The sequence below is a fragment of the Solea senegalensis genome, linkage group LG21, assembly GCF_019176455.1.
Source record: "Solea senegalensis isolate Sse05_10M linkage group LG21, IFAPA_SoseM_1, whole genome shotgun sequence".
NCBI lineage: Eukaryota > Metazoa > Chordata > Actinopteri > Pleuronectiformes > Soleidae > Solea > Solea senegalensis.
Genome location: NC_058040.1, coordinates 3,700,814 through 3,727,477, shown reverse-complemented (window position 1 = coordinate 3,727,477; position 26,664 = coordinate 3,700,814). Strand labels below are relative to the sequence as shown.

The 26,664-nt window shown below is 40.2% G+C and overlaps 2 protein-coding genes across 2 annotated transcripts in view; both read left to right on the top strand.

Annotated features, from left to right (window-relative positions):
- Window positions 1–5,488: 5,488 nt before the first annotated feature.
- On the top strand, window positions 5,489–9,299 carry LOC122787095 (prestin-like). The gene is made up of 5 exons (XM_044053670.1): window positions 5,489–6,020; window positions 6,181–6,309; window positions 6,772–6,826; window positions 7,698–7,819; window positions 8,283–9,299. The coding sequence occupies exons 2-5, from the start codon at window positions 6,211–6,213 to the stop codon at window positions 8,304–8,306; spliced, it is 300 nt and encodes a 99-aa protein (XP_043909605.1). The 5' UTR covers window positions 5,489–6,020; window positions 6,181–6,210; the 3' UTR covers window positions 8,307–9,299.
- A 468-nt stretch (window positions 9,300–9,767) lies between these two features.
- ap3b1a (adaptor related protein complex 3 subunit beta 1a) overlaps window positions 9,768–26,664 on the top strand; it is a 55,080-nt gene continuing 38,183 nt past the window's right edge. The window contains exons 1-11 of the mRNA XM_044012896.1: window positions 9,768–9,775; window positions 10,056–10,131; window positions 10,228–10,302; window positions 14,247–14,342; window positions 15,160–15,320; window positions 17,403–17,469; window positions 22,736–22,918; window positions 23,668–23,823; window positions 25,435–25,532; window positions 26,145–26,199; window positions 26,281–26,352. Of these exons, the coding sequence (XP_043868831.1) occupies window positions 9,768–9,775; window positions 10,056–10,131; window positions 10,228–10,302; window positions 14,247–14,342; window positions 15,160–15,320; window positions 17,403–17,469; window positions 22,736–22,918; window positions 23,668–23,823; window positions 25,435–25,532; window positions 26,145–26,199; window positions 26,281–26,352 (1,047 nt within the window). The remainder of the gene's footprint in view (window positions 9,776–10,055; window positions 10,132–10,227; window positions 10,303–14,246; window positions 14,343–15,159; window positions 15,321–17,402; window positions 17,470–22,735; window positions 22,919–23,667; window positions 23,824–25,434; window positions 25,533–26,144; window positions 26,200–26,280; window positions 26,353–26,664) is intronic.

Here is a 26,664-nt window from a genome sequence, read left to right as displayed (position 1 = left end):
CACTCATGTCACTCTCCAGCGACACACTTTCCGATTAAAGTGGCGTCCACGGGTGGTTTTTTTTTTTTCCAGATTTCAACGGAGGGTAAATCCATTCATGTCTTTACGTAATGAAATGTCTAAAACAGTCTCTTCTGCTGAGGGTCAGTCGAGTAAACTTCAGTTTAAAGGCCCCCGGAGGCTTCTTCAGACGACCTGTGAGGGAATTCTCTGCACATTTTCGCTCATTCTCATTCCCATTGAAAAGGATTAGAGACAGGACTGCAAACAAACTGGGCTGTAAAGCTGTCTCTCGCTCTTGCGCGTTTGGTGTCAAATGCTTTTATCACCCGCTATAAACTTTCCCTCCAGCCGTGAGTCACCGACTTCATCACAGGTTTAACTGCTGACCGTGACTCAAAGCTCCGGCGTGGAAGTCAGGAAGGAAAACAACAATACCTTTACAGGAATGTGAGCAGAGTTACGGGTTTTCGGTGGTGACTCCGACTCTTGTGTGTTGCACAACAGAGTCACTGACAGACACACACCAGTCGTATATTTACTTGCTGTCCACTGGATATGGAGCTGTGACTCATTTCATTATAAACATGCAGCAGTTAGCGGCTGTGGAAACAACTTCTGCATACACAACGTGTTGTGTAGTATTAATAATAATATAATAAAAAAAAACACACTCAAAATGAGTTCATGGTAGGGAATTTCGCATCAGAGGGAAGTCGTAAATTGAGAAATGTTTGACTTAGATATACATACAGTCCCGGTGATTTATCTTCCTGTGCCAAAACGAGGAGATTCAAGGTTTTCACACAAAAAAACGTGTGTTTTTGAAGCATTATCACAGTTTCATACGGAAATGAGTGTTTTTGTATCATGTATCAAGAGTCTGTAAAGAAAAGACGTTGGTCGACAACAGTCCAAACCGCCCAGCTCCTCCGGGGAGATCCCGAGGCGTTCTCAGGCCAGCGGAGAGATAGAATCCCTCCCAGCGCGTCCTGGGTCGGCCCCGGGGTCTCCTCCTGGAAGAACGTGCCCGAAACACCTCAACTGGCTCCTCATGACTGTATATTGAAGCATATTTTAATAAGTATCCCGTAACACAATTATCAATTGCCCCATGTCTTCTTACAGGTGTGTGTCGTATGTTCAGATACTTAAATCTGAACTAATGTTTATCACTTTTATATATGTTGATGAAATCTGCGAGATTTACTCAGTTTAGCTGTCTACACGTTAAACGCTAAACGCTACGGGAAGAGAAAGGTGGGACGATGACATCGTCGTATCGGTTGTCTACGTGCCGTTTTCCGTGGGGATGAAATGGCGATAACTCTCCGCGTGTGTCTGTGCTGCGACTCTGCATTCCTCATACGTCAGCGGCAAACTTCAGAGATTTCCCGGACATTTCACGTCTGAAAATCTAGCTTTTGTCACGGATGATGTGAAAAGTCTGGCACACACTCGGATGAAAAGTCCAAAGTCATTACGTCTCTGAACTGTTGTCAATATTATAAACCTGTCCTTGAGCCGTGTGTGCGACGGGAGTTAGTTTGTTCTTCTGTCGTTTAGAAAAGACGAGGATTCTACTCATAAATGAATATTTCTTTGGATCTGGTTGCCAGGGCGACACTCGCGGTGTTGTCCTGACAGATCGCTTCATGTCGCAGACGAAAGCCTGGTTCTTTCTCTTCTCATGTGGAGCCGAGGATTGGATGTGGCTCCTCTTCAGATTTTTTTTTTCCTGGAAAGGAGAACGGTGGCCAGATTTCCTGGAGCAGAGTGCCGACATGCTGTGCTGTGTTACAAGGTGGAGGCCAGAGAAGGAAGAGGAGGAGGAGGAGGAGGAGGAGGGGGTTTGGTGGCAGGGAGTCGCAATCAGAAATAGATAGAAATAGTTTTATGTTGGAGAATTGACAGTTTGGTTGGAAGTTACCCGAGACGAGGGCCTTGCAGAGGGAATAGTGAGGCTGGAGGGGTGGAGTGCAGCGGGATATTAGGTCAGAGGGCCTTAGGTCCTGGGGAAGGAGTGTGTGTGTGTGTGTGCGCGTGTGCGTGTGTGTGTGTGTGTGGGGTGGGAGTCCTAGTAGGGGAGCGCTTGGGAATTAAAACCATACCTTCAATCCATCACTGAAGCCAGTCTGGACGTCAGGGCAATGCAGCAACATGTGGAAAGAATTTATGACCTAGTTTTCATTTCCTTGTTGAAGACGATATTGGGAGGAGAAAGAAAGGAAGCAGAGAGGGAGAGATTAAGGGCCAATGAAAGGAGAGTCCGTCCCCGTGCATGCAACGGTCACGACCTGTCTAACGCCGAGTCTGAAATTCTCATCTCCTGTCTGCTCGGTTTATTACCTGTAATTTTATTATCGTACGTGTTTCCTGCTCAGCTCTGATTGGTCGCAGGCTCCGACTGATCCACTTCCATGGGAGGAAGCGTAGAGCAGGGAAAACAAACAAGGGTACTGAAGAAATGCATTCTGTTCAGCTGAGGTAATTAAATATCTGTTCAATTCTCAAAGGCCTTAAAAAGGATTGATTGGTTGAAGTATTTTCCTTGTACATATGGTTTAATCCGGTCCAGTTGCAGTTGGCGTTACAAAAAAAAACATGTGTCAATCATGTCCTCCTCTCCCTTGTGTCCTCTTCTGTTACACAAAGTGTCCTCATGTCCTCCTTCACAACATCCATGAACATTCTCTGTGGTCGCCTTCTTTTCCTCTTGCCCGGCAGCTCCATCTTCAGCATCCCTTGTCCGATATAATCACTATCCCTTCTTCTGCCACGTGGCCAAACCACGTCAAACTCGACTCTCTTAGACTTCATCTCCAGATGGTTCATGTCCATCGTGGTCACCCCTCAGCATCTTCAGCTCCTGCCACCTCCTGCTACCTCCACCTCCTGTCTTTTAGCCCGGGTCACTGTCTCCAAGCCATACATCATAGCTGGCCTTTAAATGAATAATTAAATAAGACATGGAACAACATAGAAGCACACAGCACAACTTAAAGCAATCACAGCCCCTCCCCCTCCGTCACAGGACGCTGGAGGGTCGACCTTGGCCCGGGGGAAGGCGGCAGCGTTTCTTTGCTTACCTTTTCCTGTTGTTCTCTTCACTCTCTGCTGCTGCACACGTGCCAACCTTTGTGTCTCTGTGTTGCTGAACCCTTTTCTTGCTGTGATGATCTTTGCTCACATTTCAGACCGTCGTCAGGAAGTTGTTTCTGCGTGGTGTAACTGTTTTTCAGCCTGATGGGATGCTTTGAATGCCAGGATGGCACCGTGACAGGAAATGTTGTTTTTTTTTCTGCTGCAGTCATCATTTACAGATGCAGCCTGAACAAGTTTGAGTGATTGGGGTTTTTTTTTTACGTGACACTGGTGACATCCGTTGGTCAGTTTTTCACATTTTCTTTTTGGATGTGCGTGTTTTGTGCCGTTTTTTTGGGGGGAATCCGCAGCTTGTTTCCCCTCCTGCATGTGTCGTGGGTCGTTGCGTTGCAGTCACCGTAGACTTCAATGTGAATTATTCATTCTGACACTCAAACACAAAGAGCAGCACACTGGTTTCTCGTTTATGTAAATTATACATTCAACTGCATTGTTTGTGATTATAATACTAAAATAATAATGTGTAAGTAAGTCATACAGGCCAGAGAGAAAGGGAAAGGCAAACTCACGTGATGCGTTCACTGATGCTCGTAAAATCACAATTTGAGCACACACACACATTGCCCTGTGTCTTTCTCCAAATACTGGTGAGGACATGTGTTGTCTTTCAGCTCATGGTCTCTCGACCTCACCTCCCTCTTGTCCCTTCTCTCCCCTCTTTCTCCCAACCACCTCTCCTCTTTCACCCCAACCAGTCGAGGCAGATGTGAAGTGTTGGGTTTCTCTGCTCTCTGTTGTCTGTGTACATAATGTATGTTGTGTGGATACACAAGTGATCATGCTGTTGATGGGGAACCTTTTACCTGCGTGGGGATCAGAACTGTCACTGCGGTATTTGCCTTTAGGCAGAGGAAAAAAGCATGTCTGAGTTTCTTTGCTGTATTTTTCATTGTGATGGAAACTGACATAGACCAAAGAGGGGAATCATCAAATATAAATGATAGTTTGGACTAAAACAGGTTGTTATTGTATTGGAGTGGGTAGAATGCTGAGTCACGCATGCACAAGAGAACCTTTTTCTCTTTTTTTTGTCCATCACGTCGGATCATGTCTTGGTGATCTATCCACTGAGATGAGTCACGCCGTGTAAATCTGTCCTCCATGTCCCTCAACTTTTCTTTAACGTCCTCTGTAGAGTAACAAATCCTCCTCAAGCTGAAGAACTGACTGACGGGGGAGGCTCCTCTTCCGGGGTGCGGGATGGAAGCTTAGCAACAACTTTTTTTAACCAGTAGAGATAAGTTGTTATTGAACTGTCGTTTTTCATGACCCACGTGTCCAAATAACTGTCTTTTTTCATCGCTGTAGTTCAACGTGAACTTTAAGTTAAGCTTTTCAGGGACCGAAATGTTGCAACAACAAAATCATGCTTGCAAATTTAGACAGTGTGCAAGAGTCTCTTTGCTATAGTTAAGGTGAGAAACTGACACCAGATCAATAGTTGTTTCCACCACAGCAGTCGGCTTCAATCAGTGTGTAAAGCAGGCAACTGAAATGGTTAAAGGTGCCGGGGGAAATGTGGGATCACTTAGCCTGAGGCTTGTTCTCTCCGGGCAGCACCTCGGCTGATGGGCTGTATGGAGCGAGATGTTAAGTGCTGTAATTGCAGCATCAGCTGATGATGTCATGCAGCAAGAGCAGTTTTACAGTTAAATCATATCATGCTGGACCTGGGTGAGCTTTCAGCCTTGCTTGTTAGCACAAAGGCTTGAGGGAATGTTACATCTTCTCTGTTCTGTTCAGCTGGAAAGTTCTCCTCTTTGGGATCACCAAAGCTGTGAGCTTCAACTGCATGGTGGTTGCTTGTTAAGTTGAATGTAAACCACATGATGGAGGCAGAGACTCTGTGGATGACTGCCTGTCATCCTCACTGCTTGTAAGCCCTTACATGGAATAGACTTTTTCAAAACGAATGTAATTGTATGTTAACGCAGTCGAATGGGCTGCGGGAGATTTTCTGTGGGTCGCCCATAATGGAAGTAGTGTTCCTGCTTTAAAATGTGAAGCCCGGTAAGGCGGGCTTCACATTCAATCAAAGCACATGAGAGTAGAATGATTGACAGCTGGTATCATCCACCTGGTTACAGGTGTAATCTGTGATCTTCTAGTTGCTACAAGATAAAATGGCGCTGGTCTGAATGAATGAATGTCTCACAAAGGCAGTTTATTTTTGCAGTCTTTTATATGGGCTCACCAAAAAAATTAACATCAAATGAAGGTGTGACTCTTTTGTCAAACATGGAAATGGCTGGTTCAGAGATCAAATAAAATGTGAATATTATCTAAAATGATATTAGATGTTGCAGAAACGCCATTAAGAACACTTTGACTGCATGTTCAACTGTGTGCACGTTTCGTCTCGCTGTGAACTGGCTCACAGAGGTTTGTCATCTTTAGAGAGCGAAGTCCCCGTATAAAAACACACACAGAAAACCGGTTCAGCAGCAACTCCTGCTTGGCAGCTCATAAAACAGTATGGAGCCATACAGTTCAATACCAAGTTTGTCTAAGTTTTTAAACAGTTAGACATTTACACAATGATGTCTACTGGCATAATGGGTTACGCCTCCAACTGCTGTGTACGCATATGACATTTTTAATCGAACACCTTCTTATTGAATTTATTTATTTAAATATTTGCACGAGTGCAGACATTAACACCATGACCGTCACACTGGGAGATGAAATATTAAGATTTGACCTTGTGTAAAAATGTCATCTCATTGTCTTTGCTGTTTTTGTAGTCGGGCATCGATGTTGCCAAAATCCTGTCGGCAAAGAAGAAGCTTGAGGCAAAAAGGAAGCGAATTGAAAAGAAAAACGCCAAGAAAACACAGGAGGGCGGCGAAAAAGAGGTAAGGCCGACCGGATGAATGGAAGATGCTTTTTTTTTTTTCAAATGGATTTCCTTATTTGTTTGACATTTTACATTCCTTTAACTGCAACACCTTTGTCTGTGATCCACTGTCTGAAGCACACAATGTCCTTCATGGTGTCCTGTCCCCCCTTGTTCAGGAACAAGAGCAAAACATTGCTGTCATTGAAATGAATGCTGAACCTTCGCCCTCGCTCCCAAGAGCCATCATTCTGGACCTCAGCCCTGTCAACTTCCTGGATACTGTGGGAGTCAAAGCACTAAAAAGTGTACGAACATGAAGTAGACGCACATTTATTAATAACTTGTGCAAAGAAAACACAATTTAATATGTTTGGTTCAAACTGAAGACACAAGTCAGGTTGCCAGGTCTGTTTACTACCCCCATTGTCAACTGTATTTGATGAGTATGACCCGTAAATAATGATTTGCTTGACTTAGTATGGACACATATTTAAAAACCTGACTGACACTGGGGGATTTGGACATGGTTTAGTCAGTTGTTACTCTGGATAATAAGGTGCCATTTGTTTATTTTATCTTCACTCTTTTCCATGTTTAACGACCTTTTAGAAATGTGATTTTTCTCTTGCAACAATTACAAGTCCGCCATGAATCCCTTTGTCCCTCTCCATATCGTTTAGCTCCCCGGGCTTTCAGTTACGATCAATTGAATTGTCAGACTAATTAAACGATTGTCAGTCTGATCTTTGCTCTGTGCTTTGCCTCAGATCCACAAAGACTATGGAGAAACTGGAATAGAGGTGATTCTTGCCGGCTGCCAAAGTAAGTCCATCCACACCGCTTGTGTTGATTTAAAGAATTCATTCACTAAGCAGCTTTGCTAAAAAAGATGAGTCAAACATTTAAACATTTTTATAAACTGGATAAACCACTGCTGTTTTTGTTTTTCTTACTGAGACCAACGTCAAGTAACATCTGCTTCTGTTTATATGATAGATCCTCCTGACTTTACATCCATTAAGATGAGCTTTTTCCTTTGTGGAAATGTAATGATACCATAAGCACTTGTCTGAAAGAGTGATATATCTCATAGAATTCGTTTTTTTGTCATGTCCCATATTCTCCAAAAGACATGTGGATGTATTTAACATTCACGGTCCCCAACCGCTCGGACACAAACACACACACACACACACACACATAAATCTGAATCCCTTCAACAACATTGAATGTTATCTCTGCCGTTTTCTGATGTTATGTCAGAATTCCTGAAAAAGACGCGGTGCACTTGGCTGCAGGGTGTGCATTAGTGGGTCATGAGAATATTACAATAGGTCCTCTCTGTTTTTCACTCTTCTGCGTTCCCTTTTGTGTCCATTTCATATATTATTATCCCACACCGCTCACCTCTGTAACATCACGTCTGTAAAAGCATAAATCTGTGCAACAATCCTGTGCCACTGCACTTTTTCATGGATGGATGATAGATAGATAGATAGATGGATAGATAGATAGTCCATCTATTCCTATTCACATATCCATCACTTGTCTACCTCAGATGTTTGGCTGCTAATAAAAGTGAATTTCCTCACTGTGGGAGATCAAGGGAGTCTGTTCTTATCTAATATTTTATCCACAACTCCGTCTGATCTGTTATCACATGATCCTCTCCCTGTGTGTCTTGACCTCACAGCCAGTGTAGTGGAAGACCTGCAGACCGGAGGATTCTTTCACGATGACGTGACAAAATCCTGTCTGTTCTCCACTGTCCACGATGCTGTTTTGTACTGTCAGTCTGCCAATGAACAATATGAGGTAATATCATATACACACACATCACAGTGCAGTTTTAAAACATTTCTCCTTGTAAGAAACACAGGGGTCACATGGATAACTCTCAATCACAGTCTGTTATATCACAGAAAACTAGACAGCAACCATAACGTTTGTAAATACAGACTGACCCCCATACTGACAAACTACCTGTTGTTAGAAGTGAATTTGAACTAATCAGATGTTCTGCTGCAACAAAAATAGACCCTTCATTTATTCAACACAACAACACAAACCTCAGTGTTCGTCTTGCTTCGAAATTGTAAATAAATTATGAAATTATGAAGCAAGCTTGTGACATGGGGCCTCATTAGAGGTTTTCATCTAAGGTCTGTTCTATGTCTTTCCCTGTCTCTCTCCTACTGGGTGTTTCTTCTTCTTCTTCTTCTTCTTCTTTTCTCTGTCCTTAACATTTGTCTTGATCTCTTCCTTCCTGTTTCCACAGGTCATCAAAGAGGCAGAGCTTTGAGGCCTGAGAGGGAAGATGGATAATATTATGAAACATAACAATATCTTTAAAAAAAACAAAAATGTGAATTCAGCCTGGGACACGTGGGCTTATGGATTTATTTTCCCAAATGATTTCATGAATTGCAAGTGTGTGAGCAGACAGAGTTTTGTCCCAGCCTCATGCTTTATTCACATTCAGTCTAGTATTTTTGAATGCATTTAGGCCTTCCATCTACATGTAAACACTGAGCTAAAGTGGAGATTTTGACTCAGGTGCACATCAGAGTAGCCAGTGCTTGACTATTATTGATACAAATGTAAAACGAAAACAATATTTGTTCTTTGCTGTGTTAAAAAAGTTTCCCGTAAAAACATTGTCGACTCCAAGCGCTTAAGTACATATGCCAGGACTGTAAGTTTAGCTGTAACGTTACACCAAACACAGAGATGAAGACGTTGTACACGTTACAGATATAATAACAGAAACAGAGACAGGATGAACCGAGACAGTGGAAAGACAGGGACATAATGTCATAATGTTTGTATACGTTTATGTTTCGTGCTATTTCTGTGTGCATATTTAACGACTTTACAGACCTTTTTCAAAAAAGCAACTACCTAGCAATCTTGTATTTTAAGATTCCACATTTTTTTACCCCCGTGTGTGAAATCTCTAAAGACAGGAGTGTTCTAGTGATATCTAGCATTTCAGGTTGACTTTAGTAACTTTTCATAAGTATTAGTTTGTCAAACTGTCTCAAACATCTCCAAACACAAGACAATGAATGGCAGTGGAAGATAAAGCTGGGAATATGACATCATTGTTTTCAGCTCTGCATACTGTCATGAAAAAAGAGCCAACGAGCAATTATTTGCCTTTAAAGCATATCAATAATGTTTGTAACATGTGTGGTAATGATTTCTTTATGAAAAGTTAGAAGCAGATTAAGAATCTGACATTATACATGCAAAAATACATTTGTTTAATAAAAGTATTCCTTCTGTTCATTTCCTTCCCTGTCACAGACGTGTTTTGTTTCTGTGGATGATATTTCGATTTGGTGACATGACACCACAGGAAATACTCCTGAAAAGAGCTGCACTATTGAAAAAGACTCCTCCGACTGCACTACTGTGCTCACTCCTTTACAATCTCACTTGCTTTTCAAACTCAGACTCCAGTCTGCACCTTTCACTGTGTAACGACACATGAGTTCAGAGACTGTGTGCACGTGGAGCTGTTCTGTCACACGTCTTCTATTCATCTGCCAGATGCGGAAGATGCTCATTATGGTAATTCAAGCATAGATAATTTAATAATAATGATGTTCTCGCATAATTGTGCAACGTGCATCCTTTTGTTGATGCTTGAGAATACATTATTGTGTATTACATAATCCAAGCCTTCACAGTAATTTAATACAACTCAATATACCTGTCACCATCAGTCCATTTGTCAGGACCCTCTGTTCCAGCCACAATGACCATGTAAATATGATGACTTATTTTTCCAGGTTTGAGTCACACACGTCTTTAATGATATAAAGACTGGTCAGTGTGCCGTTGACTCCTATGGCGCCATAGGAACCGGTGTTGACCCTGTAATCTGTGAAGCTTACACAGATGTGGCAGACATGCAGCTTTCACACTACCTTTGGTCAAGCTCCCACTTCTAAAACTGATTAGTCAAGTCACCTCTGCAGATGAGGGTCATGTTGGTTGACCATAATAAGACGTCTCAATGTTTTTTTTTTCTTTCTGTCCTCAGGAATGAAGACCTTAAAGAGATGTTGGAGAGCAACAAGGAGTCGCTCAAACTGGAGGCCATGAAGAGGATTGTTGGTGTGAGTGTGTTATATCAAATGTCTCTTTAAATGTTGTGTGTATTAGTGATAATATTCGCGTATAAGTTGGTTCATAACTGCGTGGTGTATTTTCAGCTCATCGCCAAAGGGAAAAATGCATCGGAGCTGTTTCCGGCTGTTGTGAAGAACGTCGCGAACAAGAACATAGAGGTATGACATTTATTACAATCGCTCACTCACAATATCCCGTGAGAAAACATCAATCTTTTTTTTTTTATCACCTCAGCTGACCGTTATGATTCACTTAATATTGTGCAACCTAGCACATGAGTTGTCTATATGACGTCAAAAGAGGGAAATTGCTCCTACGCAAAAATAGTGGGCTCATGTTAAAATATTATATGATAAATAAACAAATAATAATTATAAAGGTAAAAAAAAACTACTACTCTCATATGTATCAGACAATATAACACGGCTCTTAGACCCAGAAGCAGTACTTTCTATTATAATGAATAGAATTCCATATTTAACACTGAATTTAACATATTTCCTGTACGTCCTTAATCTTTGACCCCATGACCATGTCTTTAACAGTTTAGTTTAGCCTCAGTGTTACTTTTCAAATTGACTATTGAATCAACCCTTCCTCTTTTGTGTATGCTCAGTTATGTAGATCAATGTTCCAACTTGTGTGAATCCAAATTCTATCTGCAGAGATCAAAATTTGATTCATTTGCCATTAGACGATTAATATTTAATTGTGTTTTGGGTTGTCAAAAAAAACCCGAGATGCTCATCAATGCTAAATATTAATGTTGCATGATGAGATGCACATTTACATGAGTATTGATACCAACAAGGCGTCCTTCTGTAACAGACAGTAATATTTAACAGGACAGCACAATAGTCTTCCTCTTAAAATCCCAATCCCAAGACAAACAATGGCAGCCTGCCTTACCAACTTTATTTGAAAATATAGGCCTGTTCATGTTTTGTGATCACTCCTCTACCGATATTAAAATGGTTTTGAGGTATTGAGGAGTATTTTCTTGTTCTTGAGTTTGAAATGTGGATTGTTTTTATATAAAGTGAAGGCAGTCTGGAGGTAAAAATGTATTAAAGAGCCGCCATGGGGCGACTCCAGTTTGAATGGAAGTCTGTGGAAAAATAAGCCTACTTTTCACTTAGATTTCTAACATCAGTTAACGTTTTCCTGTGGAGTTAATGGTCTCAATCACTAGTTTCAGGTCTTCTTCAATAGAACATGTCAGTTTTATATATATATGTGTGTATATATATGTATATATATATATATATATATATATGTATATGTATGTATGTATATATATACATACATATATGTATATGCATATGTATATATATGTATGTATATATATATGTATGTGTGTATATATATATATGTATGTATATATATGTATGTATATATATATATATATATATATATATATATATATATATATATATATATACATATACAGGTGTGTGTGAGTGTGTAAAAGAAATATACATGCAATCGACACATTTATATTTAAAAAAACAAACTCATTTTAAGCCTAATTATTTGTGTGATAGCAGACTTTGACCACATATAAGCAATTTTTATTGTTTCTAGCGCACATATATGTAAATATCCTTCATTTAACTTGAAAAAGCCAAAGAAATGAACCAGGTGTCATCTGAAATGAAAGTGTAATACATATCATCAACAGTAGATATTTAATTTTAGAGTGTATTTACTGTGTGTCGTCACTCTCCTTTGAGAAGCAGGAACATCTCGAAAGAAAACTTTTCATGAGCCCAGAAAAACATCTCATAAATATCAGGATATAGCCTAAAAAATATTATTATTCATAAGCCATATCACCCCGGCCTTAGCTACCCTTATTTGTGAGCAATTGTTGAGTTATGGCCTGTGATTCAAATTTCCCCCTTATCAGCCTGAAAGTAGAATAACTACTTTTGTTTTGCAAATCATTAACCATTGCAGCAGCAGCAGCAACAGCAGCAGCAGCAGCAGCAATAAAAACAAGATGCTGCAAGACACAATGAGCCTTTGTAAATGTAAATTCTGCTCCTCTCAATCATGTCGACTGTGAGCTATGCCTTGTCACACTATTCAAGTGAATGACCAAAACACTAAGCAATAGCTCAAGAGGGGTTCCCATGCCCAGAGCCTGTGAATATTGATTAGCAGCAGCAGCAGAATAATCAGGTAGCATTTGGGGCAGCATGTGAGCATGGGGCCTGAAAGCGGGCGCTGCGTGCAAGGCATGCAGCCGAGGCAGCTCGTGGCAGGGTAGGGGAGCAGGTGGGTGGATGTAATTGGCAGAAGAGAGCCCACACTCACGTCTCCTCTCCCCCACCTCATAAACACCAGCTGCTAAGGTAGAGTGAGGTCTTGGGCGATGTTTTCTCTCTATCCCTCTCTCTAGGTTTCGTTTCCTAGCTCTATCACGCTCTCTCTCCTCACCTTTGGCCCGTCTCTCTAAAAATGGCCTCTTCCCTTGTTCCTGCCCTCACCTTCACTTTTCTCCTCATCACCGCGAGCTAACATTGATCCCCGCTAAATAGAAAGCAGCCCGAGAGCGTAGCTGCACTTTATTGACGGCGTTGGCGTGATTTAATAGCAATGTCCTTCATTTTCTGCGATAATTGCCGCACTTCATTTTAACACCACCGCCGTCTGACGTGAATTAATATTTTATCAAGCCTCTGAATATTATTATTTTTTCTACTAGTAGAGAAATTATGGGGGGAAAAAAATGACATAAAGTAAAATTTGATTTTGTGCAAATTTCACTTGCAAAGCGTGTAATCACCCACTTAACATTTGAAAATGAAATCAGTTCAGTACTTTGTGCTCATAGGAACCAGATTCTGGAGGCCAGATGGGTTTTGTCTCCTTTTTATAGTGAGTAATGCCATTAATCCCCGCAGTAATGACCGAAATGATGACCGAGAACTGTGGTGCACTGCTGCAGGTCAATACTCACTGTTTTAGAAAGCATGGTGCTGATTACCGAATGAAGCTATTGGTGACTGCACCTAAACTGTAACCTTGCCCCTGACCTCAGCCTTAAATCGGCTCTCAAATTAAATTACAAAAATTCCCACCAGTAAGAGATTGATTCAAACTATACTCCCCCCCCCGCCCCCCCCTCCCACCACCAGTTCTTCACACTCTTTAACTCCACAGCCTTACAGACGGCGAACAGCTCTGTTTATTCTCTCCCTGAATAGTTGATGTGAATCAACGGAGGAGCAACCTTTTGGTCTCCACTTCAACTTGTCAGAGAGTGGGACAAATATTGTCTCAGGCTTTCCTGTGAGAAAAGAGTAGAAGCCCAAACAGCAGAGCAGCGGGGTGCAAATACATTCACCGGCAATTTCGGCAAAAAAAAAGAAAAACTTATAACCTCATTCTCCACCTGAAATAACACTAGATTGAGTCTGCAGCAAGTGATATAAAGACAGGAAAACTTTCTGCATCAACATTCTTCTTTTTTCTTTTATTTTTTTTTTCCCTTGAAAAAATAAATTAAAATTTCCCATAGAAAAAAAAACAAGCTAAAAGAAGACTTCCTTTGTTGCTGATTATTGTTCCTTTAATCTCTTTCCTTCATCTTTTACTGGATTTGTTGCAGGGCTACAGAAGAGTTCATTAACAATGTACTGTACGTCGCAATATAATTCCTTCAGTATCAATATAAGGTTAAATTTATATGGATTTAATCTTCATGCACTATCGTAAACACACTCTGAGACGCATACTTTCATACTAATAATGCAATACTGCTTAATGTTTTACCTCAGCTGTGTGAAAGGATTCTGTAAGTGCTTGTTGTTTTCTGTCCATGAAGATGTTTAAAAATGACAGTGAACTGGTTTATTCAGCCCTAACTAAGAAACTTCTCTTAATCTTTCACTGTATGACACTTTGATAATGTATTTGGCCACGGTGCACAGCCCGACCGGATGTTACAACATCCTGGAAATAAAAAAAAACCCCAAAAAACAACTCAAGTTTCAGAACACATCTGGTCTTCCAGGTTGATTTCCCCGTGTGCTGCATTAATTCACTCTTACAGCTGCTTCACTTGATTGCTTCGTGATTTAATTGTCCTTTGCAGCTTAAGAAACTCGTATACGTCTACCTGGTGAGGTATGCAGAGGAGCAGCAGGACCTGGCTTTGCTGTCCATCAGCACCTTCCAGCGGGCCCTGAAGGTAACATTTCATTTTCTTCTGTTTTTACTGACACGATACAAATCTGTAGTTATTGATGTGGATATGTGCTTCAGTGTTTTGACCAGTTGGGTCTCCAAGAAACTGTTGAAATGGACTATTAGGAACTCTTTTTAGTGGCTCTCTAACCTAGAGAACAAACAGTTTTTTATTTTAAACTTGTTATTTAGCACAGGTTTGCACATTTTTGTTTTCATGAACGTAATTAATGTGGCTAAATGCACTTTTTCATCTAAAAAAATTGTTTGACATGTATTTAAAGGTACAGTGTGTAAAATTTTATTGAAGTTACTTGTTGCAGCTGAATTTCCTTCACCTCACCCTTCTCTTCCAAGTGTGTCGGAGAAGCCTTAAGTTACCATCAAAAAAAGACATTTACATTATAGATATGTTTAGTTTATCCATTGTGGGCTATTGATGCCAAAATGGCTGCCTTTGAGAGCTGACACTGCTCCTGAAGGCGTATTTTGGTGTATAGAAAATCATCAGCTCACCCATTAAGGCAATTGTACATTCATAAAAAAAAAGATGATTCTTGTATTTTTAATTTCTGCTAAATGAAAATAACTGTACATAGTTTACACACTGGACCTTAGTATTTGGACTTAATATTTAATACTCTCTCTGTCTGTCTTTCTGTCTATCTATTTTTATTTATATGCATCAAATTTGTATAATTTGTTATTATTAACTGTTATATTTTGTCCGAGGAAATCAGCCTCAGCATTGACCATAGAGAAACCCGTATCAGTCGACTTATAGAAGACATTGTCTCACTGGTTTCATTTCTTTGTGGCAGGACCCAAACCAGTTCATCCGGGCCAGTGCGCTGAGGGTTTTGTCCAGTATCCGTGTCCCCATAATTGTTCCCATCATGATGGTGGCCATCAAGGAAGCTGCAGCTGACCTTTCCCCGTATGTCAGGAAGACCTCAGCCCATGCTATCCAGAAGCTCTATAGGTACAGTTCTCATTCATTTCAACTCCTGTCCTTTTCCCAGTGTACAAACACTAACAGAGAATCGATTTGTGAAGTGTGTCTGCCTCTACTCCACCAGGGGGTGATATGCCACCTTTCATCATAATAGTATTAGGCATTTTCCAGTTTTGCTTGCTGCTAGTTGTTAGCATGTTGAGTGCTGTTTAAAGTCCTCTTACCACCCATGAACTTTACAATATTAATTCTAAAAGCTGACAGACTCTAAACCTGTACTGGCCTGAATTTTCTCCATGTTTCTGTAGCCGTTATCCAAGGCTACATTTACACTTTATGGTGCAAGTCACCCATCCTGATCTTTTCTTTCCATTTAGCACTATCAACATGTAAGTAGGTGAAAAAGTACATGGATTTGGATATTAGTAGATTGGTTTCATCATGCCTCATTTGTATTTGGAAATAAATTTAATATAAATCAGATATTCTCCTCCCTGTCAATCCCTGACTCCTAAAGTATCGAATGATGTGGACACTGTCTTTCAAAAGCTAGACCTGCAGTGTAAATGCAGCCTTATTCCTTCATGTCCTGGCGTCTTCTATTATTGACATGTTTAATCTCAGGGTGGGATCAGCATCTCCTGTGCAGAGTGAGTCAGACTCTTGTCCAACTGAAGGTGTACATGCAGTAGTAGGTCCATTTCCTATCGCATTATGTGGGTGCATTAGTCCAACTTTGAGTTCAATTTCATAAGGACGAACATGCTTATATGCGTTTTAAGTTATTATTATTATTTTTATTTCTAATATCACATAAATGTACTATACCTGATTTGGCTCTCCATCCCACTTCATTCTTGAGCAGTGAACTGAGTCGCTGTGACACCCAACGTTGAGTAATGTTGACATAAAGGGTTTTGCCTCGCTTTTGTTTTCCTTTTATCAGCGGAGTCTTACTGAAAGTGGCATACTTGATTCAATCATGAATGTGTCTGAAATCTCAGTGGTTTTTATGAACGTTCTACCTCTGTAGTTGATGTGTACCATTTCACTTGACTGTCTAAATTATGATTGCAAAATTCATCCTCTTAAGTGTGTTTAAAATATAATGTAAAAGACTGTAACTAGCTAACTCAGGGTTTGTAACCTTAGGTACTCTTGTGTTGTGGAAAAGTTAAAAAGTCTTTAAATAAAAGACTTTGTGGCAGCAAACTCAAGTCTTCATTAGGATGACAAACTAGAATTGATGTACAAACATGACAAAGATTAATTAGAAAAACACATCTTGTTATAAAACCAGGTTCAAGTAACAAACGTGGATTAAAAAAAATAAGAAAAAAATAATTTGTCATGTCATTGCTGGTTAATTTAATTAGTATGTTGATTATTTCCTTCATTAACCGATTCATTATTTTTTTCTGTAACATAGTGAAAGCTGGCCACTGCTTAGAGCAGTTTTGTGTGTGTGTGTGCGTTGACATCATTTTCACAGGTTTGACAAATATTGAATGACTGGTTTTTCGTACATCTGGTTACCACAAAAGTTTAACAACATTAACCGGCTGAAACTAACTCTGAGACGAGGCCCATTAAAATACCTCAGAAATGTGACATCATGTCATCTATATGTGTATATATATATATATATATGTGTGTGTGTGTGTGTGTGTGTGTGTATATATATATGTATATGTGTGTGTGTGTGTGTGTGTGTATATATATGTATATATATATGTATACATATATGTATAAAAACAACAATGCCACAATTCCTAAGGTCATTGGAAGATATAAAGGATAGATGAAAGCACCAAATTATCAACAATATGATCAGCTTCAACTGGAAATGGATTTTCTGTTTACAGTCTGTTACATGGGAGATAGTGAATGAGTGATTAACACACACAACCTCAGTCAGAGAGTAAAACTTGCTCATCGAGACAGAGAATTGAATTGAACATTGAATCTGTTGTGAGCACGTGAACATATCGGCATTCTGAGCACACGGAGACGACATGATTTAATTTGTAAGTCCATCAAGTTTTCATATTATGTGAATAATTGCCGTTCCTTTGTTGACACGCGTTCATTTCTCTCCCGTGTCTTTAGCCTGGATCCAGACCAGAAGGAGCAGTTGATTGAAGTGATCGAGAAACTGTTGAAAGATAAAAGCACAGTAAGTACACACTGAGCTGCTGTACACTACATTTCCCCATGTAGGAGAGCGGAGACCACTGGAGGGCGCCCCAGTCAAATAATTCCCCCCTTAGCTCTTCATCCCACAGCTCATTCGGCAATGCCATGGTTTGTTAACACCCACTTAAACCCACACATCTTCAGATGCTCCTTGTTAAGTGTCCATTTGGAGGGAATTTTCTCACTGATGTTAGTGTCGGCTTAATTTTCTCAAAGGCTAACTTCTCTTTCTTTTCTTTTTTGTTCTCTTTTTCTAAAATGGACTGTAACACAGTCAGAATCCCACATACTCTGTTTAGGCCCGTCAGAGACACAATGTGGTGGCAGCCTATCAGAAGTAAATTTTTGGAGGTCACAGTGAAAAGTAAGGCCGTTAAAAAAAAAAAAAAGAAGCAAATATCACATGTGTAGATGCCGGCTAAGGAATGCAGATTGCGTTCGGTCCGTGTGCGAGTCATGCACGGTTTGTCGTAATCGTGTATTCATAACGTATACCTATCATTATACAAACAAAACAAAGCAGCTTTAAGCCAAGGGGGGATGGAAAGCCCACTACCAGATGCATAGCATATTTAGCCCCAGACGCTAACGAAGACAGATGACTTCTCCCCGTTGGAGCCCGCACTGTGAGTCTGGGGACAGAGAGAGGGCACTATCATCACACAGATGCACAAGCATGCAGCTACTGATGAATAGGGGGAAAACCTAAACGTAGTGGATATATAATAGCCATCCAAGCCATTTTTGTGATATTACGACGGAGCTACTGTATGTAGCATTTGGTAGTCCCACCATAATACACAGTATTCCTGCAGTATTCTGCAAAACTAAATGAGGTGCTCCTGGTTTTCCTCTTATGTTGCTGATTGGGGGGGGGGGAAATGCAACTACACAAGTACATCAGTTTATTTGTATTGTCATTATCCGCATTAGTATTACTCAACCATGTTCTCTGCAGGAATACACAACAGGCTCGTCCTCAGACTATCCATAAATACAGGGTGATCATCTCAAATGCCCACAATCCATGCTGATCAACTCGCCTGATTCGTCACAGCGGCTTTCAGTAATGAGGATGTGTTGAGTCCATATTGGTTAGAACATTTATATACACTTCCATACACATACATTCATTTAAACATCAACTGAAGTTACAGTGCATATGTACAAGCAAATAATAAAGCATGTTGTCCACAGTGGTTCAGGCTGTCATAGTAGTAATAATTGTAGTTGTAATTATTAGTAATAGTTTGGCAAGGCTACTTTCTAGGTAGGGATAAAAAGATGCTTTTTAGTGATCGCTGGCATCATGGAAAACTTAAGAGGCGGTGTATTTATCACTGGACCTAGACTTGTTTTGTTTCTATAATGAAAATCACTCTGGGAATGGAATTGTTTAGAGATTGATGGGTTTGTAACATTTATGCACCAGTTAAATTATCTTTACGTTCTGAGACTTCTTTACGATGCTGAATAAGTTGTCGGTGTGCTCAGGTGATGATGGTGTTTTGTGTAATAGGCATTTATTTCTTTTTTTTTAAGCAACAGTGGCAGCCCTCCCTCTTAGATGACTATACCTGTGTTTTATACAAATAAATAGTTTGCTTTTGAAGATGACTCACAAAGCTCCACTAATGGTTAACAGATGGTTTATTCAACCAGTTTCTTCAAACGTGTCAAGTTTGCAAAATACAGTGACCTCAGATCTAAAAGGATGAAATGAGGGGAAATATGAGGAATGATGTTATTAATTACCCCTTCCTTTGTCTGCTATAACATGTCAAAAATATTTTCTCTATTACTGACACTTAGGTATAATCTTTTCCGGCTTAAAAACAGCCAACTCTCTGCTTCTGTAGTGTAACTACAGACCAGTGAAATCCTGTGTAAATGCTCTTTAGCTAATGTCACTATGCTTCCTGTTAAAGAAGGAAACATTTGGTTATTGCTCCAGGCTGCAGCGTTGTCCAGGCCTAATGACATTTACCTTTACAGATGTGCATGTTTGCTTAAATGGCTGTGACACATGGGATCCTGCTTATAGGCAGGATGGTTTAAAGAGAAAATGGGAAGGCCTGATGACAGAGACAACATAGGAGTTTGTGCAGCTGTTTTACTGTGATGGATCTATTATCCAGCCATTACAAGATAAATGATCGATCCCTCCCTCGCTCCCCCCCGTGTGCCTTCTGCAAAATTGAAATGAGAACAGAAAGGAGGGGCGGGGGGGTACTATGATTAGGGGCTAGGTGAGACGCCCATTAATTTAAGAGTAAAAGGAGGGAGAGGGACGAGTGCGGGAGAAGCGCGAGCGCGGGGAGGATAGACCGACCCGACACCGGGCCATCAATCAAAAAGGCGCACGTTGTCTCTCGCGTGATGACCCAGCACTCTCTGCCTCTCTGGCACCCTAATTAGAATTCATAGCAAAATAGATGCAAGGAAACGGTTTGGGCCCTTCATAATTTTATAGGAAATTTATTGTTATTAGAAGAACCATTTGCTTAGTGTGATTTTTCCATTACCGGCTTGTCACGCAGGGTAGATAATATGGTCGTGGGTGGTGGAGGAGGAGGAGGAGGTGTATGAACTCCATAGATTGGGGTGTCAGTTTTGTTGATGGTGCATGTAGTTTACCTTGGAGCTGTGTCTAATGGGGGAAGTTGGTAGAGAATGCACAAAGCCTTGCATTGGGATCCACACGCTCAGAAATAGTGTTGCCTTTAATGGGCTCAGAGACATGAGAAGGTCTATGGAGAACGCCCGGCGAGAATGAAGCCCGCATGCAAAACTGTGTACCAATTCACACTGAACATTTAGAATCTAACTGATGACTTTACTGAAAGGCTATTTTAGCACAGACACAAGCCTGTTCTATTCAGTTTTCATGATTTTATTCATTCGGTCCTCTTAATGTATTGCATCTCATCATTGTTTGTAAATAGTTTTCATTGGAACCTCGTATAATATTCCCCCCTTTAGCAGTTCACATTTATAAAGGAGCATTCAGAGAAACAGGGACTAGATGTGTCACTCTCATAATTCATTATAAGTTAAATTGTTTGGTTTTTGAAATTACTTAAATCTCCATCAGCAAGTTCTCCTCTAATAGTTAATAGATTATTTTAATGGCAGATGTTTTGGTAAAACCAGTTCCTTCAGTGGTGACTTTGCTTCATGGACTGTCTTAGTAAGCAGCGAGTCGGTCTGTTAGGAAGAGATGTTGCTCTTGAATATTTAAACCTGATTTTTCTGTCCAATCAAAACCTGTTTATATCAAGGCGGCGGCAGAAATCTGGGCAAAGAAACAACAGAAAAAATAAATAAATGAAACCATCTAAATGACAAAGTAGTCATTTCTTTTTTCACAGCGCCGTGGCTTGTCACAGCAAGAAAAGCAGAAGGTCGAAATTATATATACAGTAATTCACAATGACTGTGTTCCACTTGGTTGTACTTGTTAGCTAATATGCACAACACCAAGGTCCTCAAACTGTCACCTCTAAATGGAACGCAGTCAATTTTGGGGAGTGTTAATTACTCCTATGTCTATTGTGGTGTGATCAAGGTCTTTAGTTCTGAGGGTTGTTTTGTTTAATAAACGACATCTCTTACTCATTGCTGAGTTTAAGAATTATATATACTATGAACACAACACAAAGGGAAGTCCCTTCACTGTCACACTCCGCTTTAAATTCTCCTTGGACTTGACTGTTGAGCATTTAAATAAATGTACCCAAAACAATGTTTTAGAGTTGGTTTCAACAGCTGAATCCACGTATGTACAGGGACTGTGCACAGTTTATTTTCCAGTTTATCCTACTTACAATGACTCAAGTAATGTCGCTGAAGAACAGTTATTTCACAGATTACACAGATTATTTGTGGTACGGTAAATATCATATCTACAGAGTTACAGAATAGTATATGTAATAATAATATTCTTATTAGCTGCCATGAGGTTTTGGTCGTCAGTAGTTACACCCTGAGTTAGGGCTCAACAGTTCATTGGTTTCAAATTGAAATCGCAATTTTGAACGCCATTAGTAAGTCACACATGCTGCAATTAAATTCCTTCATTTTTATTCCATCTAGTAGTTGTAGTTGTTTGTTTTATACTGAACTGAACCATGACTTATATAAAATTCTAATCACATTTGCAATAGCCAACTTTATTATGTAATTATTCCTCGCTGAATCCACGAGTAAGAGGATTTCCTCAACTCATAGGATTTCCGTGTTATATTTATATAACTTAAGAAATATGGGTGTCATAGAGGCTAATGATCGCTTTGATTCTAGACCCTGATTTCCAAGACAGGAGCCGTGCCAGTACGCATTTCATGCACACACAGTGATGCACACACAATCAATGCAGGCTCATGACAACGCTGATGGGTAAATGCACCGGGTTCCCACAGGGCCACCGGGGGCCAGAAGGCTTTAATTGGGAAGACCAGATTCTGCTCCCTTTCTCTCCCTTCTTCTTCACCCTTGCCTGCCCGTGATAATGCTGTTTGCATATTAATACACCATCATGTCACTCACTCAGTGTCACATTCAGCAGCAGCAGTGTTAGGAGTGCTATGCAACAGCCAAATGTGTTTCCCCCTCCTTTTCTACTTTCTTTTCCAGTGAATTGCACATCCTGTCTCCCTTTCTCGCCACAACAGATCATCTTGTCCTCTCCCTTGTGTCCTCCTCTGTTACACCAACTGTCCTCATGTCCTCCTTCACAACATCCATGCATGAACCCTCTCTGTGGTCTTCCTCTTATCCTCCTGCCCGACAGCTCCATCTTCAACGTCCATTTTTGTCATCTCACTTCATTTCCAGTGAATTGGACATACAATTAGGTTTAAAAAAAAAAAAGAAATGAAATGTTAAATGTTTAAAATAGATGCAAGAACCACTTATTGATGGATTGAACGGTTTATTAAGTAAGCGGGTGAAAAATTAAAGTGCAAACATTTTCCCTCTGATTAGCAGCTAACCACTTAAAAAGCAAAAATAGATGTAATCAGAGATGTAAATTGGCCTTGTGTTTGTTTTCATCCCCAAGTGCGATTCCAGCACCTGTTTTTACAAGGGTCATATCTGTTAACCGGCGTTTCATTTCTCTGGAGTCTCTATCTGTATTATGGTTTGTTAAAGATTTAAAAGTCTTTGTGTAATTTGTGAAGTGCTACACATTCTTACCTCTTCTTCAACTTAATTCTTAAGCTCGTTTACATTTTCTTCTGTAGCTGGTGGCCGGCAGTGTGGTGATGGCCTTCGAAGACGTTTGTCCCGATCGCATAGACCTGATCCATAAGAACTACAGGAAGCTTTGTAACCTGCTGGTGGATGTGGAAGAGTGGGGCCAGGTGGTCATCATCTCTATGCTGACCCGCTACGCCAGAACCCAGTTCGTCAGTCCCTGGAAGGAGGTGAGACATTCACGACTCTCACGACATGCTATTCCTGCTCATGCTAACGTCTTGAGGATATATACCATCACACCTCTGAACAATAAAACATCCAGAATCTGAATCATGAATATGTTTTCTCAGTAGGAATCTTGAATCTCTGTGATCTTTAAGGTTAAGTCAGGTGATTAGTAATTCACACACTAAAAATCCTTAAAAAAATAAAGATCGTAATTTTACTTTAGACGATTTATTCTTATTTGAAATGTTCTCTATAAACCTTGTTTTAAAAAAGTCTAAAATTATTTATTTCTATTTAATAATGTCCTTCAATGTGTATCCTGTTTTTTTAGGCGTGGGGTATACAGAGAAAGTATACAGAGATGTAGTAAATCACTATTTTACTTTTTATTTGGATTAGCTACAAGAAGGAAAAACTAGCCTTGCCTTTAAAAAATACAATTCCACAAATGAGAAAAGAAGTAACAAAGTCCTGATATAGTCATTTAGATTTTAAGATTTGAGTAGAAGTCCTGTTTTTTGACTCACTCTCATTCCTTTTATACATTTGAGTCTTATTATTTTCTGTATGGAAAATGTATGACTATTGGGAAAGTAAAATATTTCATAATGCTGTGAGTGTGCTTATCCAACTTTCTAAAATCACCTGTTTTATTCCGTTACATCAGTACAAATGATGGTTACTGTAAGTCCATGCATAGTTGAGCTGATTTTGACGTGGTGTGCAATCAAGGTTGTTTGTGTTCCAGGGCGCCATGTTCGATGAGAACAATGACAAGGCTTTCTACGAGTCTGACTCTGAGGAGAAAAAAGACCCGACGGAGGACAAACCTTACATCATGGATCCAGACCACAGACTGCTGCTCAGGAACACCAAACCTCTGCTGCAGAGCAGGAACACTGCTGTGAGTCACATCTTTAAATGATTAAAGCTTGGCTTTGTAGTTTGTTCCTGCAACATCTACTAACATCTAATCAGTTTAAATCCTCATATCCTGACATCCATTAATAAATAAGGTTGTCCGTCACTAAAAGACCTGCTTGCCCGCGTGCATCCTGCCTGTTCTCTCACAGTGCATGGAGTCTTCACAACATCCTGGAGAGCTGGATACCACTGACGTGGAGACAATAGCCCCAGGTTTGCAACCGAGTCACGGAAAAATTGCAAAGAAAGTGCAGCCAAAATTCCCACTTTCACTACAGAAAATGACTTCCAGTGTTTTTGGGATGGAGGTTGGACAAAAGTGCTGACAAGAGGGGATGGGGCTATATTTGATTTTTGAAGTGTAGCCTGCAATTGCTAGCTTTTTCCACACAGACCCTATTCTCAAAGAGTGAGTGTGGTATCTGTATCGTATATCACCACTGCTTCAGGTCTAAAAGGTAGATGACAACAACATAGACCCACTGGCCACTTTATTAGGTACAGAGAGAACACCTAATAATGTGGCAGGAGCGGCACCTGGTGTGTTCTGCTGCTGCTCTAGCCTACCTGCATCAATATTTGACATTTTGTGTGTTCAGAGAGTGGTTATTTTAATTATTGTTGCCTTTCTATCATCTTAAACCTCTGAACTGTGGCATCAACAAGGTGTTTTCACCTCGAACCTTTCTCTGCAAACCCCAGAGATGGATGTGCCTGAAAATCCTCAAACCTGACGAACCACTCAGCAAGTCACTTTAACCCATGTCCACATTCTTAAATTCATTGTATGATTTTGGCTGATTAGATATTTGTGTTAACAAGCAGCTGTACCTAATAAAGTGGCATAGGAGTGTTACAGCCCCGTTTTCACTCGGATGCACTCCCATCCCAAAAAATTCTCTTCCACAAAATGCTATATGTATAATAATGTACACACCTGGACACATCAATCATAGAGACTTTCTACCTCGCGTGTGTGTGTGTATGTTGTGCTAAAGTGAGTGCAGATCTCCATCACCCACGAGTCTCAAGGTCTCTGTCGTCGTGTAGCAGCAGGAGGAAAAATGCTCCCAAATGAAAGTGTTGATTAAAATGTGACACGCCGTGTCTTTACTCACGACAACACGGCGACATCCTCCATCTTCACAGACGCATGAACCCTCTCATTCTGCCTGCAATGATGGACACACGTCCTCTGGCTATTTAAAGCGTTGCTGAGAAATTACCTTTATAGAGTCGTGTCATGAGTGCCTCTGTGAAACCCAATGACATGCATGTGAATGAAGGTTTTTTATTTATTTTTTTTATTTTTGCTCAGGTCGACAGATGGTATATGGCACCGGAGGTTGTGTAATAATAAGAAAGCACTTAAAAGTTTGAAAGTGCTTTTCCAAGTGTGAAAAAGCATAAAATCAAGTTAGAGGAACATATAGAGTTAGAGGGTTTCAAATTCTGGAAAGTGGTTAGAAATTGAAACAAATATCACTGGAGGAAGGTAACACACATTATATAGACGCTGTTCTATAAATGTTTGCTCGAAGAAGATGGAAAAAAATATCTGACTGTGTTTTTTTGTTTTTGTTTTTTTTAGGTTGTGATGTCCGTAGCTCAGCTTTACTGGCATCTGGCCCCTAAACATGAAGTTAGCGCTGTCACCAAGTCACTGGTTCGACTTCTAAGAAGCCACAGGTAATGTTAGGATTGGAAATGTAGAATTGATTATCTGATTCATATGGATCCTCATTTTGAACGATCCGATATTGATTGAGAAAATCCTTACATAGGTCTTTTAGAACATACTATTTTCTGTATCCTCTGCACAAATCTCACGAGACTTGACCTTTATAGTCTCGTGTGACTCATGTCACTCCTCATGAGGACAACTGAAGAGGGCACGGATGCAGGCCAAGTTGTGCTCACAGTGCCCTCTGCTGGACACATTAGTAATGACTTGATACTGTCTGCTGCACTTCTATGCTGGATTTTTTTGCTCTTGAACAGGTTTTTAAGGTTAATGAGTTGTACTGTGTGGTCATCCATCCATCCATCCATCCATCCATCCATCCATTGTTTACCACTTTATCTTCCACATGTCTGTAAATGAATCAGTATTAAATCAAATAGAATGGGAAATCAAATTGAATTGGGACCTGCATCTGACTCCAATCAAGTCAGGAAATCGGTAGAGCTTCCCAGCTCTAAAAAAGATATACTGCATCTTTGTCTGCCTCCTCCCAAAGTTGCTCACTTAGAAACTTTATCTTCGTCGTCTGATTATGTTCTTTTGTTTCTCTTGTGTAGAGAAGTGCAGTACATTGTTCTTCAGAACATCGCCACCATGTCCATTCAGAGAAAGGTACGTTTGCTTCTGGACAGCAGGAAAAAGGTCTTGTGCGATGATGCAGGATGGCTAATTGCATTAATTGTCTTCAAACAGGGGATGTTTGAGCCCTCCATGAAGAGTTTCTATGTCCGATCTACGGATGCCACACATATTAAGACATTGAAGGTAACCACTGTTTTATTGTCTACATCCATGGTTGTTGTTGTGCTACATGAGCTTCCTCTGCTGGAACTTGGAGGAAAATCAGAAATACTGTTCTACTGTATATATGTGATCAGAGTGGAGCTGTGGAAGTTTGACCAGAGTGTGTATGAAATGAAAAAAAATGATAAATTAAATAATGATAATTAGAGTCACCTTATCTCTCGCTCCATCTTAATTTAATTTCACTTTACCGGTGTCTGAAGTATAGGAGAGGAAGAGGAGGATAATTATCTTAATTATCTCCTGTCAAAAGTCTGTAGCTGACTTTGCTCA